General features: G+C 36.8%; 2 protein-coding genes across 12 annotated transcripts in view; one reads left to right on the plus strand and one right to left on the minus strand.

The window, feature by feature from the left end:
• The window catches only part of CP (ceruloplasmin), a 58,252-nt gene extending 54,518 nt beyond the window's left edge, over positions 1-3,734 (plus strand). For all 4 annotated transcript variants that reach the window (XM_032446591.1, XM_032446589.1, XM_032446590.1 and 1 more), the window contains 5 exons: positions 161-267; positions 543-759; positions 1,365-1,504; positions 1,701-1,863; positions 2,917-3,734. In XM_032446591.1, the coding sequence (XP_032302482.1) occupies positions 161-267; positions 543-759; positions 1,365-1,504; positions 1,701-1,863; positions 2,917-2,987 (698 nt within the window). In that variant the 3' untranslated portion in view covers positions 2,988-3,734. The remainder of the gene's footprint in view (positions 1-160; positions 268-542; positions 760-1,364; positions 1,505-1,700; positions 1,864-2,916) is intronic.
• The window catches only part of HPS3 (HPS3 biogenesis of lysosomal organelles complex 2 subunit 1), a 39,040-nt gene that overhangs the window by 15,882 nt on the left and 9,118 nt on the right, over positions 1-14,040 (minus strand). For 5 of the 8 annotated variants that reach the window (XR_004308407.1, XR_001557332.2, XR_001557333.2 and 2 more), the window contains exons 8-17: positions 13,725-13,833; positions 13,349-13,530; positions 12,847-13,024; positions 12,044-12,274; positions 10,222-10,407; positions 9,106-9,294; positions 8,294-8,401; positions 7,741-7,947; positions 6,438-6,528; positions 5,181-5,319 (exon numbers count right to left, since the gene is read on the minus strand). Coding sequence is in view for 3 of the 8 variants with exons in the window: in XM_015872123.2 (XP_015727609.1) it covers positions 5,192-5,319; positions 6,438-6,528; positions 7,741-7,947; positions 8,294-8,401; positions 9,106-9,294; positions 10,222-10,407; positions 12,044-12,274; positions 12,847-13,024; positions 13,349-13,530; positions 13,725-13,833 (1,609 nt within the window). In the remaining 5 variants the exon portion in view is untranslated. Of the gene's footprint in view, positions 1-130; positions 2,109-4,012; positions 5,102-5,131; positions 5,320-6,437; positions 6,529-7,740; positions 7,948-8,293; positions 8,402-9,105; positions 9,295-10,221; positions 10,408-12,043; positions 12,275-12,846; positions 13,025-13,348; positions 13,531-13,724; positions 13,834-14,040 lie in introns of those variants that run through there. The other 3 variants (XR_001557335.2, XM_032446592.1, XR_001557331.1) reach the window with 3 other exon arrangements.

Consider the following 14,040-nt stretch of genomic DNA (forward strand, 5'->3'; position numbering starts at 1 on the left):
AGAAGGGAAATAACAAGAAGAAACTAGCCAGTGCACTACTTGGGAAGAGGAAGATCAAGACCAATATAAGCTGTAAATGGAGATAGATAACACTTATTTCATGACTTCTTGCACATAAGCACACAGAAAGCTAACTTTCATCAATGTTTATTTAATTTAGGTGAAACTAAAACGTATGTCTGGAAAATATCAGCAAGATCTAGTTCTGAGAGAGGTGAACTGCATTGTACAGCATGGGCATACCATTCAACAGTGGACATCATTAAGGTATACTGCTAGCATCAGCCTGAGGAGTTTTGTTCATGACTTCAGCACAGATAAACTTACAGCAAAAAGGAGAGAGGTTTGAAACTCCTGCTTTATCTGTCAGGTCATTCCCCCACTACCATGCCTTTGAATGTAAGGGTCTCTTTAATAATGCAGTAAAGTCGGGGCAGAATTTGAAAGTCAGACTCTCCAGTATTCTTGTTCCCTGGTTCTCCTGCCATTCATATACGCTAAAATTAGTCACCACTTATAATTATTTTTATCTGTAATTTCAGGACACTTACAGTGGACTAATAGGCACACTTGTTGTGTGTCCTAGACATTATCTGCCATCATCTCATACTAGAAAGAAAGTGCATTTTGCTCTTCTTTTTATGGTTTTTGATGAAAATGAGTCATGGTATTTGGATGAAAACATTGAAACCTATTCTGTCAACCCGCACCTTGTTGACAAAGAAAACGAGGAATTCCTTGAAAGTAACAAAATGCACGGTATGTTTCCTAACTTAATTAATGTAACTCTGAAGACATTAAAAAATCATGTGTTTGAAAGTACTACATATAAATTGGACTTCCTCATCCTCCCTGACTTTTCCAGTTATAGGTTAGAAAGCCAAAAAAACTCCACTCACCGTTTTATTGTTCCTACCACTAAATTACACAGTTTAGCCTATGAAAATAAGTAGTCCCACACTGACATTTTTGAGGATGAAAAGATTAAAATGTAAATTGCCAGAAAGTAACTAATCTGACTAGGTTGGTAATGTATTGTGTATCCTGAAAGCATGTTCTCATAAAGCTTTTCCTTTACAGTGCACCATGGGAAATGCAGTTTTAGGAGCCTCAGCATTAGTAATGGTGCACAGTAGCACACTTCCATTTTAGCTACTTCTTGCTTTCTAGTTAAATATGGAAGACATAATCAGACCCATTTCATAATATGCTGTGAATGATAACAATTCATTAATACCTTTTAAAAAATATTTTTATATACCACTCAAAGCACTCCCTTTTGCCTAACTGTAGCTTTTCACTCCCTTAAAGCCTTGAAAAAAAAACAAGAAACAAAATCTTGTTTTCTCTTTCCCTCTCTTTAGCCATTAATGGAAAAGTATTTGGAAATTTGCACGGTCTGACTATGCACGTTGGAGATGAAGTAAGCTGGTATTTGATAGCAATGGGCAATGAAGTAGACATTCACACAACACATTTCCATGGCCACAGCTTTAACTATAAGGTAAGAGTTCCTTTCCATTCATTTTTGCTAAGAATGTGAGGTAGAGCCAATAAAAAGTCAGATGAAATGACATACAGATGTCCTTTCACATGGATGTGATTAAATGATTTGGTGGGAGCATGACTAAAAAGTAGCTCACATAACTGCTGTCTGGTTATGCCGTGCTGCTCAATGATCGTTTCTTCTCATCTTGAAGCAAACAGGAGTTTACCGGGCAGATGTCTTTGATCTGTTCCCTGGAACATTTCAAACAGTGGAAATGATCCCACAGAACCCTGGAACATGGTTATTGCACTGTCATGTTACTGACCACATCCATGCAGGCATGGAAGCAATCTACACAGTGCTCCCAGAGGAAGGTAAGAGCCTATCTACTGTAGTAATGTTCATTATTCTTAAAGATGCAGTACAGAGCTCAAGGACATGCCAGCATACTCAGATCCAGTTCAGTCATCAAACAGTACTTCATGACTTCATATTTCCTGTAGTAATATGGAAGCGAGAATACTGCAAGTTCTGATCTGATCAGATCACACTTAAGTGCTACCGCTCAGAAGAAAAAAAAGAATCAGAAGGAGTCGATGTTAACTATTTCTTCAGCTCCCTGTCAATGAAATTAAAATGGCATCTTTTAATTTGAGAAAGAACTCATCACGAGATTCAGTACTTCTGTGCCCAAGAAGTGCTAGTGGAATCAGACTCCCTCTCACTTTTCATTCAAAACAAAAAGAACCATTTGGTGAATAAAACTGAAGTCACCACTGAAAGTACTGAAAAACTGAACCAGCAGATTCTTTTTAAAAGGCATGTTTTAGCCTTACAAATGCTGTTACTTAGCTATTACTATAACTTTAGCAATCTTGCCTATGAAAAGAATCTGAATCCTGAAGAATTTTGAGATTTCTTTCTTCAATGAACCTAATACAACTTTAAAAGCAACTTTCATGTACAAAAGACAAAGCATAATAGGTATGTTAATTGATAGAAAGAGCAGTATTCCAAAATGTGTATGTCCATGTGTATATATAGATATATAACTGTATGATGTACTTGAGTATACTAACTAATGCAGATTAGATTGTTAAGTACTATCTTGTTAAAGAGCTGATTTACAGGATACACTATGACAAATTTCTGCATATAATAAATTAATGGAGTACATGTAGAAAAAAAAAAAAAACCACAAAACTTGTACCTGAAAATGCAGCAGGTTGGATTTTTCATAATCAGCTCTTACAGTCTAGTGCATTTTACGCTTGTCAGTGTATTTTATGTGTTTCTGAATCAAATTCATAATATGCAAAAGGTTCTGAGATCCATTGCTCCCATCTTGGACCATGCTCTCATATGCATATACTCTTCTTTTGACAGGATTGGGAAAATAATAAAATAAAATCTTTTTCCCTCTACAGACAAATGGTCTTTGTTTCCAAGATTATTCAATCAATCCAAGTACACATCCAAAGGCACACCAGATGTGTGAGAATGAAAAAAACACAAAACATTTACTACAGTGATTCTCCAAGATCTACTTTCAGTGAAGAATTGCTTGAAAAGTACTATCTCCTAGAATCATAGAATCACAAGGTTGGAAAGGACCTACAAGATCATCCAGTCCAACTGTCCTCCCATAACCACTGCCTCCACAAGCCACTAAACCAGATCTCGTAGCTCCTCATCCAGACACCTCTTGAACACTGACAGGGATGGTGACTCCACCAACCTCCCTGAACAGCCATTCCAGTGCCTGACCACTCTCTGAGAGAAAAAGTTTTTCCTTATGTCTAAACAATGGACAACACTATTTCCTCTTCATGTGTTTAAGAAGATTTCATTTGATGGAACACAGCTACAGGAGACCACAGGCTGAGGCAGCTGAATGAGTATAATAACTTGTAGTTTTCTTAAATAAAAATCACAACTTGCAAGGTAGCCATGTGTTAGGTGATACCTAATGCATGTTATTTAACTGCTGGAAAGGCCAAATGAAATGTACTTTCCAGATTTGTGAGGATTTATTTGGTTTTAGTTTGTAACTAATTCTGTGTTTAAAAAAAATAATAAAATTGTTTTAGACTACTATCTTAGTAACCATTGCGTGGACAATTGAAATTTGGCTGTCATATTAATTATAGGTTCTTGAATTGTAGTTTTATCCAGTAATGAATTTAAAGAAAGTAAATTTAAAAGATGTAATGGCTAATTCAATAAATAAGATATTTGTGCTTTTGCATTGTGAAAATAACTATGAGACAAAAGAAGGTGAACATAAGCCTGACCACATGAAGGTAAAATACAGTGAATGTACCTAAGAGCTTTGCCCCATTGAATCCTAAATAGCTACTGCAGGGGACTCGTTTTACTGCAAGAGCAACCATTCTTACAGCAGCCAGCTCTTGCTTTGGCTCATTTGATCCTTCACCTCAAACAACTGCAATAACAGATCAAACACAGGCAAAGCAAAACATCCAGGCTTTACAGCCTGGTTTGTTCTCTGTATCTTTAGCCTTTTTTTTTTTCCCCCCTCTCTTCTTTTGAAAAGCAGAAAGGATCTACTAAAACTAGGTTTTCTACTAGTAAATTAAATAAAGGATTTTGGCTGTAGCAGTCTACTTTTTTGTTTTGCTGATGTTTTATTTCAGATGCAGATGATCTCTTCTCCCTGACCTTTACTTTAACCCTTAATGTTACTGCTTCAGTGAAATTTGGTTTCACAGAGTTAATGTGCTCTAATAAGGCCTTCAGATGTTTATGGGATCGTTAAGTCCCAAACAACACTAACTATTCATAAGGTCAAAGATTGTGAAAGTTTTTATGACTAAATTCCACCTGGAAAAACACAGGGATGTATGCTGTCCAAAAGACAAATATCAGTACATACATGCACAGACATATGAGACGCTCACCAATAGACCTGGAAGAGTTTTCATCGAAACTTGTGACCTAATGATACTTGAAATGCTCAGTACCAGCTGAGCACAGCAGAAGAAAGAGAACATAAACAGCAAGAAAAAAGTAGTCTGTGTCATCTCTGTGTCTTTAATTTATGGCCTTTTCCCACTAACTGCTAAACAATTACTCAAACTGCTAACTAGTTTTTCCAGCTGGAATTCAAAGGAATATCAATGTTGTTTTACAACTTAAGTATCCCAGTTCTGCTTTGAAGTGTTAGGCACTTATACAATTAAAGAGACAGCTAAACTTTAATTTCTCCCTAAGCCTGTGACCTAACTAGTTAGCATGCAATTAAGATTTAGTTGACTGTCATAGTTTGTCCAATTGCACTGTACAGTTCTTTTTCGTGGGTTTTTTTCTTTTGCTATTTTGGCCTTTTAGAGCATGCGTTACCTCTGCCTACTAACTCAATAGCTTATTTTTAAACTAGCCAATATTTACTCAGTCCTACCTGGTAGGAACTCTTCTTGTTTGCTAACCTTTGTCAAAGCGCAATACTATTAGCTTCAAAAGCAATGCTCTGCCTCAAATAACAGTTGCCATTCAATAATTGCCACGAGGTTTTAACTCAAAAAGAAGGTGATATATGATGTGTAGGTGGATCCACAGTGCTGCTTCTTAAGTATTTCTCCTTCTTCTTATTTTTTATTTTTTTTTATATACTTATTATATACTTTTTTTTATTCCAGCACATTCTTGGTATCTGAATGCACAGACTTACTTTCACTGTGTCTACATCAACAGTTTCCTTTGGCTGCAGTGAAGAAGATGCGGGAGGAAAAATGCTGCAGTTCCATCCTCTGGTAGAAGACTAAGGAAATCCCTTAGTTCCAGTTCCATTGCAACTACTGATAAAGTTTCTGCCAAAAACAGAGAAGAAAATCTTGTTTAGGGTACTGTGGTTAGTATACAGAAACAAAAAGAACACTGTCACCTGAAGTCATCAAATTATCTAAATATTTTAACTGAAATAAAATCTGAAACATGCTTATTTAAGAATATATACTGTTATGGGAAATCTCAGAGGTAAACTGAAATTACATCTTAAAACCACACCTCAGTTCATTATGTCTACATGCAACACTAATGTTTATAGAATAGCAATCTAGTGCTTCACAGCAAGCAGAAAAGCAGCCCTGTAAGACTTCTCTACTAGTATCCTAAATTCATCTGAGATGAAGCTGTTAAATAAGACCTTAAATGCTTGTAGCAGAGTTATCAGATGAAAGCAAACAAACAAAAAAAACAATCTGCCAGAACTTGATAATAAAATATGGCAACCTGTGCTCCTGCCCCCAGGAAGCACATACTTTTATTTTAATACATGTATTTTTGTTAATCTGTCTTCTTATTCTGTCAAAATCAATGCACTTGCCCCTAAACAGTGCAACATTGCTGACATCTTATGAACATGTAACAGGACTACATCAGTCACTATGGTTGGTTTCACCACTTCTTTATTTCTGCTAACCAAAGAGCAGTTATCCTAACATCACCCTGCTAAATGAACTCAGATGTTTCATTCTGCTTAATATGACTAACTGTCAGTAACATACTGTATCTTTTACAGTGTATAACCTAAATATGAATATAGATTTAACTGTCCACTGGGTTATCAACAGTAGCCTGTTAGCTGCCATTGCTCACAACCATAAAGTAATTTACCCCAGAAAGAAAATACAGCAATCCATATCCATTACTCTAACGATAAAGTTCTTTCTGTCTGCTCTTGATCAGTATAGAAGTAGTAATTCCCCAAATGCAATTGTTTTCCATATAAAACGAGTGACATCATTTTCATTTGGATGTTGCCGAATGATCATCTGATTATGAGACAGTCTGCTGAGTTCTATAAGCTTTAACAATGGAAACTAGTCCCTTTTTTCCAAACCATCACATCAGTGTTCCTTAGAACAATATTTAGAATATGGATGCTATACAAAGGCTTCAGGAGTTGAACTCTGATCAAATGATTTACCTTTTAATGATGAAATAAGAACAGGATTGTCACTTCTATTAAGTCTGGCTTCCTCACAAAGATCTGGAAGCAGCTTGTTCCACCATATAGCCTAGTTCATAAAAACCCATAGCAAAAGTAAGTGTAAATAAACAATGACCGCAGTTAAAGAGTTTGAAAGACCTGATAAAAATACACCAAAGATCAGGTGTGTGCAGATACAAGTAGACTGACTTATATGATGCTTTGAAATGCAGTAGTTTTGCACGAATACATCTGGTTTTCAGTATTAACTTTTCATATTCAACAAACATCGAAACAGTGCCCCCCTGTGGTACATCTACAGAGAAAAGGATTTGCAAGGAGATTTTTATTTTTTTGCTCAGAACAGCTCCATGCAAAGCAGTGAGTAATATTAATAGAACACTGCTGTGTTCTGAGCTGATCCTCTTCCAACAGCAGAAGTACCGCAGTATTTTTCATCCATTTTGTCAATGAGAATGCAGGAGGGGAAACAGGTTTCTTTTATAAACATAGTAACTTATTTATTCCACCTATACTCTGATTTAGGTTGCATCTCCTCACACTCAGCTCTGCCTTCGTACTTGTTACAACCAAATAAACCATTTTCAGATTTGAAAATAAAACACAAATTTGATCCTGAACACAGCAGTAGTATTTCCACCTGTGTACAATTAAGAAAGTAGCTTTAAAGACTACACAACTAAACTCTTATACCCCCAGAACACTCAAAATCATTTCCACAACTAAAATTGTCTGGGAGCCTACAGGGAACATAAGACATAAAAAAATGTTACATTTCTCACTGCTGTACCCATACCATTCTGATGTTAAGATCTGAGGATGCCACTAGAAGAGAGGAAGAACATACTTAAATGTGGCTTTATTTGAAGAATCATGTTCCCCTATTTTATCACTAACACTTGACATGTTACGCAAGAATATCAAACAATTTAGAACACGGATTATTAGGAAACTGGCTAGTTCTTCATTTATAACTGGGAAAAAATGAATTAATTAATTTACTTTCTGAAGTTTTCTGCCACTGAAAAGATTACCCTTCCTTACAAGAATGAACACGGGCAGTCATAGAAGAAATGGGGAGAAATATTCCATTAAAATTAGTAAGAATTGGGATATGGAATTTAAATGCCAGACAAGTGGTTGAAAGCAAGCTAAGCAATCTACTTTGTCTTAAAACTGGGCTATCTGATCCACCTACAGTCTAAATGTATGCAATAACATTTTAACTAGGGAAAATAAACAAATCAGAATCCAAAAGACATTAACCCAAATAGCTCACCCGACTGTCACCTTTCAGCTCGTGCTGAGCGTATAACACAGCTGCAGCAGGACACTGTCTGAGGAGCTGGTCAATGGACTCCTCGTAGTTGCCCAGACGGGTGCTACAGAGAACTCGAATGGTGAGCCCAACATTGCCAGCCTCTGCCAGAGGCTCCAGGACAGGCAGAGCTGCAGTTGTATCTATCGACTGACCACATAAAATAGACTAAAGAACAACAACAAAAAAAGATTGATTGGATTTAACACAAGTTTTACAAAACACTGCTAACCAGAACCTTAGAACAACCTTACAATACTTCTGAAGTAAAATTTATTTTAATAGACATTATTAAAAACTGAGAAAGCTGAGTACACAGTTAACAACAAAGGTAAGTATCACTGTTACTGATGCGTCACTTCAATATTTTTTTCTTTCATGACAAAACAATGACAGGGTCTTTCAGTTCAACTTGGATAAATTGAGGGGGCAGGCTGCCAAAGTTGTTCACACATGTATGAACATCGGCAGAGCAGATTTAAGCTGCCAATGGCAAGGTTTAGGGATTTCATACCTGTAGCCTTGAAATATCTTCAGGACAAACTTTATCAAGTGGAGATTCCATTGACATTATGAAAGTAACCCATGGGAAAATGAAGCCAAAATGATCACAGGCATTTATCTACAAAAGCAATATAAAAGTTTTATTAAAAGAAGTATTTCTGTTAGTGACAGTTCCACATCAAACGCCCTGTTCCCCGCAAGTAAAGAAAACTTTATTCTCAAATAGCAGCTATTCTTTCTTCTAATTCATAGAATTGAAAAACAAATCTGAAGTTTCTGTTTATTTTTGTATTTCAGATTTTTCAATCAAAATACCTTACAATTCATCATACCTGCATTTCCTCATTTAGTCAGTTTTGCAAAATTTTTGTTAAGAAAAAAGCAAACAAACACAAAACACCTGGAAAATTCTCAGTTTCATTCTAGTCCTGATTGGAAATATCCAGAACTGCAACACTCCTGTTGAGTGTATTTTAAAGAACAGGACTTCCCAAAACCAGCAAAACCTGTCTTGTAAGCAGACACCACATTACTTATTTTCAGGCTTACTTCTTTAAAGAGGCTGTATTGCTATAATGCGATGGAAAGTACAGTGATAATAGCAGGGTGGCAAAGTCTTTGGCTGCAGCAAATGAGGACAAGCCCAAATGCAGCAGCTGTAGAGGTACACTGCATTCACCTGATCTCCCCTGGGCTGGCCCTGCCTCCCACCATGCGCTCCATCACTGGTTCATCATTTCAACTACAAATTGTCCACCATCCAAATACTAAGTAATTGGATAGCTTTAGATGGACAATACAGTCATAAAACTTCTGAGTTACCAGATCCTCTGTTGTTTTCAATGGCTTAGTCTCAGGGAGTTGCTTCTTTGATATCCTCCAAACATACTGATAAGTAACCCTCAATAAGAGCTCCTGGAGTACTTCTTCCTGAGAGCATACTATAAGAAGAGCTTCCCAGAAATCTAGCAAAAGTTGAGGAACTGTGTCTTCACCATTATTACACAACATCTAGGAACAAAAACATTAGAAAACAAGTTAGTGCAGAACATGGCAATTATTATTAGCAGAAATCAGAAGAAACAAAAGGAACAGATTTTCAGTTACTAGAAGCAGGATTTTGGAACCTTTTTTGACCCAAGGTATTTTTCAAGGATGCAATGCTACATAATACAATGCTAGAAAAAAGTTTAAAGTTCCTGGAATTATTTTAGCTGATTATAGATTTGATTTCCTCCACTGTCAGAAAGGTCAGCAGACTGTCAGCAAATATTTACTGACTACTAATTTGGATGCTTTTACATATGCGAACAGCATAGCAGGTGTCTTCTGAAGGGGAATCTTAATGCAAGCAAATGCCATGATAAGGGAACACTGTACATTTCAGCTGAGTGTAACAGTAGGACCCACAAGGGAGATCCTCCTGGGCTTAAGGTATGGTAAGCTGGTGAAGAGGAAATTTACTTGGTTTACAGCAGCCTTTGAAAAACAGTATTTGTTATAATTTGAGCTTCATGACTCGGTCTTTTTGCCATACATCTTTCACAGTAACAGACATTAGTCCACAACAAACTTATATTTGAGCATACATGGTTTAACCCAAACAACTTTTCACTACAGAGAAAAGGAGAAAAGTTTTTGTCTACTCCCAAACACAGAAAACTTCAGTGACCAGAAAAGCTCTGAGATCAGATTATACATTCAGGTGACAGGATCAAAACCGATGTTTTATTTATTTATTTATTTAGCTCCACACCTCTTTCCAAAAAGACCAATTTCGGATTTCAGAGGCATCTCTGCACTGGAATATATCAATCCTCATCTCCCTCTCTCAAAAGAAATGCTAAAAATGTGAGTGAAGGAGCAACCAAGCCCACTTTGTTCACCCATAAAATCAGTTATGGGAAGAAAAGAAAGAAAAAATGATCATAGGCCAACCTTGAAGAACATATCTGCTTCTTCCAGTTCCATTTTACTGTTTTCATGTAAAGCCACAATGGCAGCCACCAGTAATCCAGGTTGCGTCACCTTCAGGTGAACAGCAAATTCAGTTGGAGTAACAATTCCTTCTTTATACTCTCTCAGGAGTGCTGGTTGCCCAGTGAAACCACAGGCCAGCTTTATCTATAAAAAGTCAGATATAAGTTAAGTAAATAACTCAATCCATGTACAGTTCAATTCAGTAGTTATTTCTCAGGCAGTCAAGTTTACACAGGCAAATGAAGTGAAGTCAAGAGAAATAAATATTTTCTACAATTTAAAGAATAGTTCTCCAAAGATCCAGGTCCAAACTGTGTGTTGGGCCAGTGCCCTCTGAACACTATGCTGTTAACCTGAACAGTGGAAGAAACATTCCAATGAATTCTGGAGTTACTGTACACATAACATAGATTTTACTACGCAATCGGCCAGTAAACACAAAAGGTGTTGCAAAAACTCCTGGCTGGAATTTCGGTGGAATCCTTTGCTGAACACCCTTGAAACAGTGATCAGAACATGCTGCACAGTATCCAACTCAAAGTGCTTTTGAAGGTAACAAGATACTATTTCCTTTTTAACAACAGCAGAGAAATGATGTCTGTACTAAACAATTCACATAAGAAATATAAAGCAGACCTAGGAAGAAAATTCATACTTCTAGACCTCTACTTGTAGAAATTATCTTTCCTTTATCTTTCTGGAAGCACTATTTTTAATTCTGCACAATAAAATGCTTTTTAAAGATGAGTTATTTTTGTAATAGGTCAAATTAAAACCAAACAAAATCCCACAACCAAAACACCAAACACTTGATTCTCATTTAAATAATATCCAAGTAACAGAAGAGAAGGTGAGCTGGACCATTTGAAGCAGATGATTTCCAGAGGTCCTTTCCACCCTCAACCATTCTGTGAACGTGTATTTTATCAGCTTGTCTGTAACATGGCAATTTCACCTCACCTTGCTGCAAACGGTTGGAAAGCAGGTGAGAGATCCTATACATCACTGTTGAAACAGCACTCTACAGTTCCCACCTGGCAATTCAAAAGCTGCTAACTCAAAGCTCTCCAGAGCTTTTGCTTCTGAAGCTTGACATCTAACTCTGGGATATCAGCTCACCCTCAGAAAAAGCCCACTGCTCAACACTCCTATCAGCCTTAACAAGAAGCAATTTACCAGCTGGTCTCAGTCTAAATCCACATATGAAAATCTATGGCAGAGACTGATCTACTAACATTTTTTCCCCATTCACGTGGAATTCTTACTTTGATAGAACTGAAGTAGGTTCTGATCTAGACTTAATAAGGATTAAGCACTTTAACAGAAGATGAGAAATTGTACAGTGAGACTGCATGCAGAAACTTTGACTTGTATGCACCATGCAAGGCAATTTTATAAGGGTTGTTTGCATATAGAAGGCAAGTTTTCGTGGGCTCCACCCAACGGAGAGGTGGAAAAATGCTACTGTACAACCCTGCCTTAGTGGTGAAGAGCATTGACTCTGCAGAGCCTGTTACGCTGCAGTATACTGCTTTTCATTTAAAAGAATTATTATCTTCAAATCCTTTGTTTACTGATAAGGCTTTGCAAAGAAAGCACTGTCCCACTGTACATCAGCCCTGGATCCTACTCTCATTGCAGATGCTCAGTGGAACCTACACAGCAAATCAGGAGAAAGAGAAGCAACTGGAAGATGGTTTTATTGTAAAATACAACCACAAGCCAAGCTCATTGACCTGGGATTTACAAAATAATAATACATGCTTTTGGTATACCTTACCTCCTTATGGGAGTTCATCTCACATTCATACATTGTAAGGTCTCCCATTTTCAGAGCCATGAAAGCCTTAGTGAGCGTAAGGACCACTGATGGCATAATGTCTTCTACTTTACGAAGATACTTCACAGCTGTCAGAGGACATACATTCTTCATACAGGGACTGCAGATGATATGAGGGAGCTGCACAGGGTCAGCATGATAGAATATTTGGAGAACTTTATCTGCCAATTCCTATTAAAATAAAAGCCATTCAATAGTTTCAACATTTCCAGATACACAGACTCTTATGGCTTAAGACTGAAGCTTTTAAAAAAACAACAAGAAACAGGCAAATACAGCTTAGCCACCAAATCATAGCGCTCTTCCTGCCTTTAATCCCTGTTGGTGAAATTAAATGAAACAAGAGTGAAACTGAAGAACTAGGAGAACCATCCACCACACTGAATCAGTTTTACCAGCCAGTACAATCTGTCCATGTTAAGAAAACAGTTTGGACTGTTGCAGAAATGAGAATGAAAGAAGTCTGAGGCAAAACTTGCCTAGCCTGAAAGTGTCTAGGTGCACACTGGTAACATGCATCATGATAGCCAGACCCTTATGTTGCATGACAGCAGTTCAATTGCACTGCAGCTGTTGCTTGCTATTTTGTTAAAATGAGAAAATAAAAACCATGTGAAAAAGAATAATTTCAGAACTTAATAAGCAGTGCTGTATACCAATAGAAATTGTAATTAAAATTTGATACATCGTTCTTAAAATCAGAACTAGATCAACAGATTAAAAAAAAAAAAACTTGTTTCTACCTTGCTTAATTCTCCATTTAACTCCTCATTAAGAGAGTGAGTTAAATAAAATATAAATCCTCTTTTATACATCTGTATTTCATCACTTTCTGAAGCTAGTCGTTCCAAAACTTCAGTCACAGATAAACCTGACATTCGGTAGTATGGCAAAGCGAGGTGGTAATCCTTTGTGTCAAACCTGAAAGCAACACACGGAAACGAATAAAGATTAAGTAAGAGGGACACTTTTGACACTGTTGGTAAGAACTAAAGTAACACGTAACAGTTGTAGACACACCAGTATCTGCAAATACATGGCTAGTACTCTAGGTGACACTGTAATCCATGTCAAACTGACAATAAAAACAATCAGATACAGCACAGAGGACTACATTAAACTATAGAGAAACATGAAATATACACACAATACCAATGTACAATAGCAAGGAATTACGGATTTTTATTTTTCAGTTAGATTACTGGAAACAAGCTCATCTATATCATTCTGACATCTAAAACGTACCTGCTGTAGCAGTCTCCTAAGAAGGCACAACTTTCTCTGAACGCTCTCAGAAGTTCTTCTTTCTCATCTGATTCATAGAAACTAGGGTCCATTATCGCTGCTCTGATTAGTAAGTGGGCCTCGCTTAGAAGATGGATGCAACTCTCAGTTCTTACATTTTCGTAAGTTCTACGATATTCAACCTACAACAGACACAGGATATACTTAGGATGCTGGTAAAAATAAGAATATACAGGAAGAATTCTGGAGAGAGCAGTAGCCATCTGAAATAGGATTATGGGCTATTCACAAGAAATACATTACTGTATATTCAGCAACAGAGATTAATAGTACTTATTTCTAGTAAATCAACAACAAAAGCAAGAGGTAGCAATACCATTTCTCTGTAAAGTTGGATGGTTGAAACAGTGTTTATAATATACAAATTCCAACCAGGCTCTGAGTCAGAATTGGCTCTGGATTTGTTGCTATCAGCCTTTCTGGAACTAGACAAAAGGAAAAGATGAGAGTTGTCAGTGTTAAATAAACGGTATGCAGCCAAAAGAAAATAAATCAATCATCTGACAGATGCATAAACAGATATGTTTGCAGGCTAGTAAACACTTAACAGTTAAGTTATGAATTCAAGTCATAATTAGTGGCTAAAAATAGATAGGCACGTTCATACAGAATGATTAGAAATGAACACCTGT

This window comes from Coturnix japonica, chromosome 9 (assembly GCF_001577835.2).
Source record: "Coturnix japonica isolate 7356 chromosome 9, Coturnix japonica 2.1, whole genome shotgun sequence".
Taxonomy (NCBI): Eukaryota; Metazoa; Chordata; class Aves; order Galliformes; family Phasianidae; genus Coturnix; species Coturnix japonica.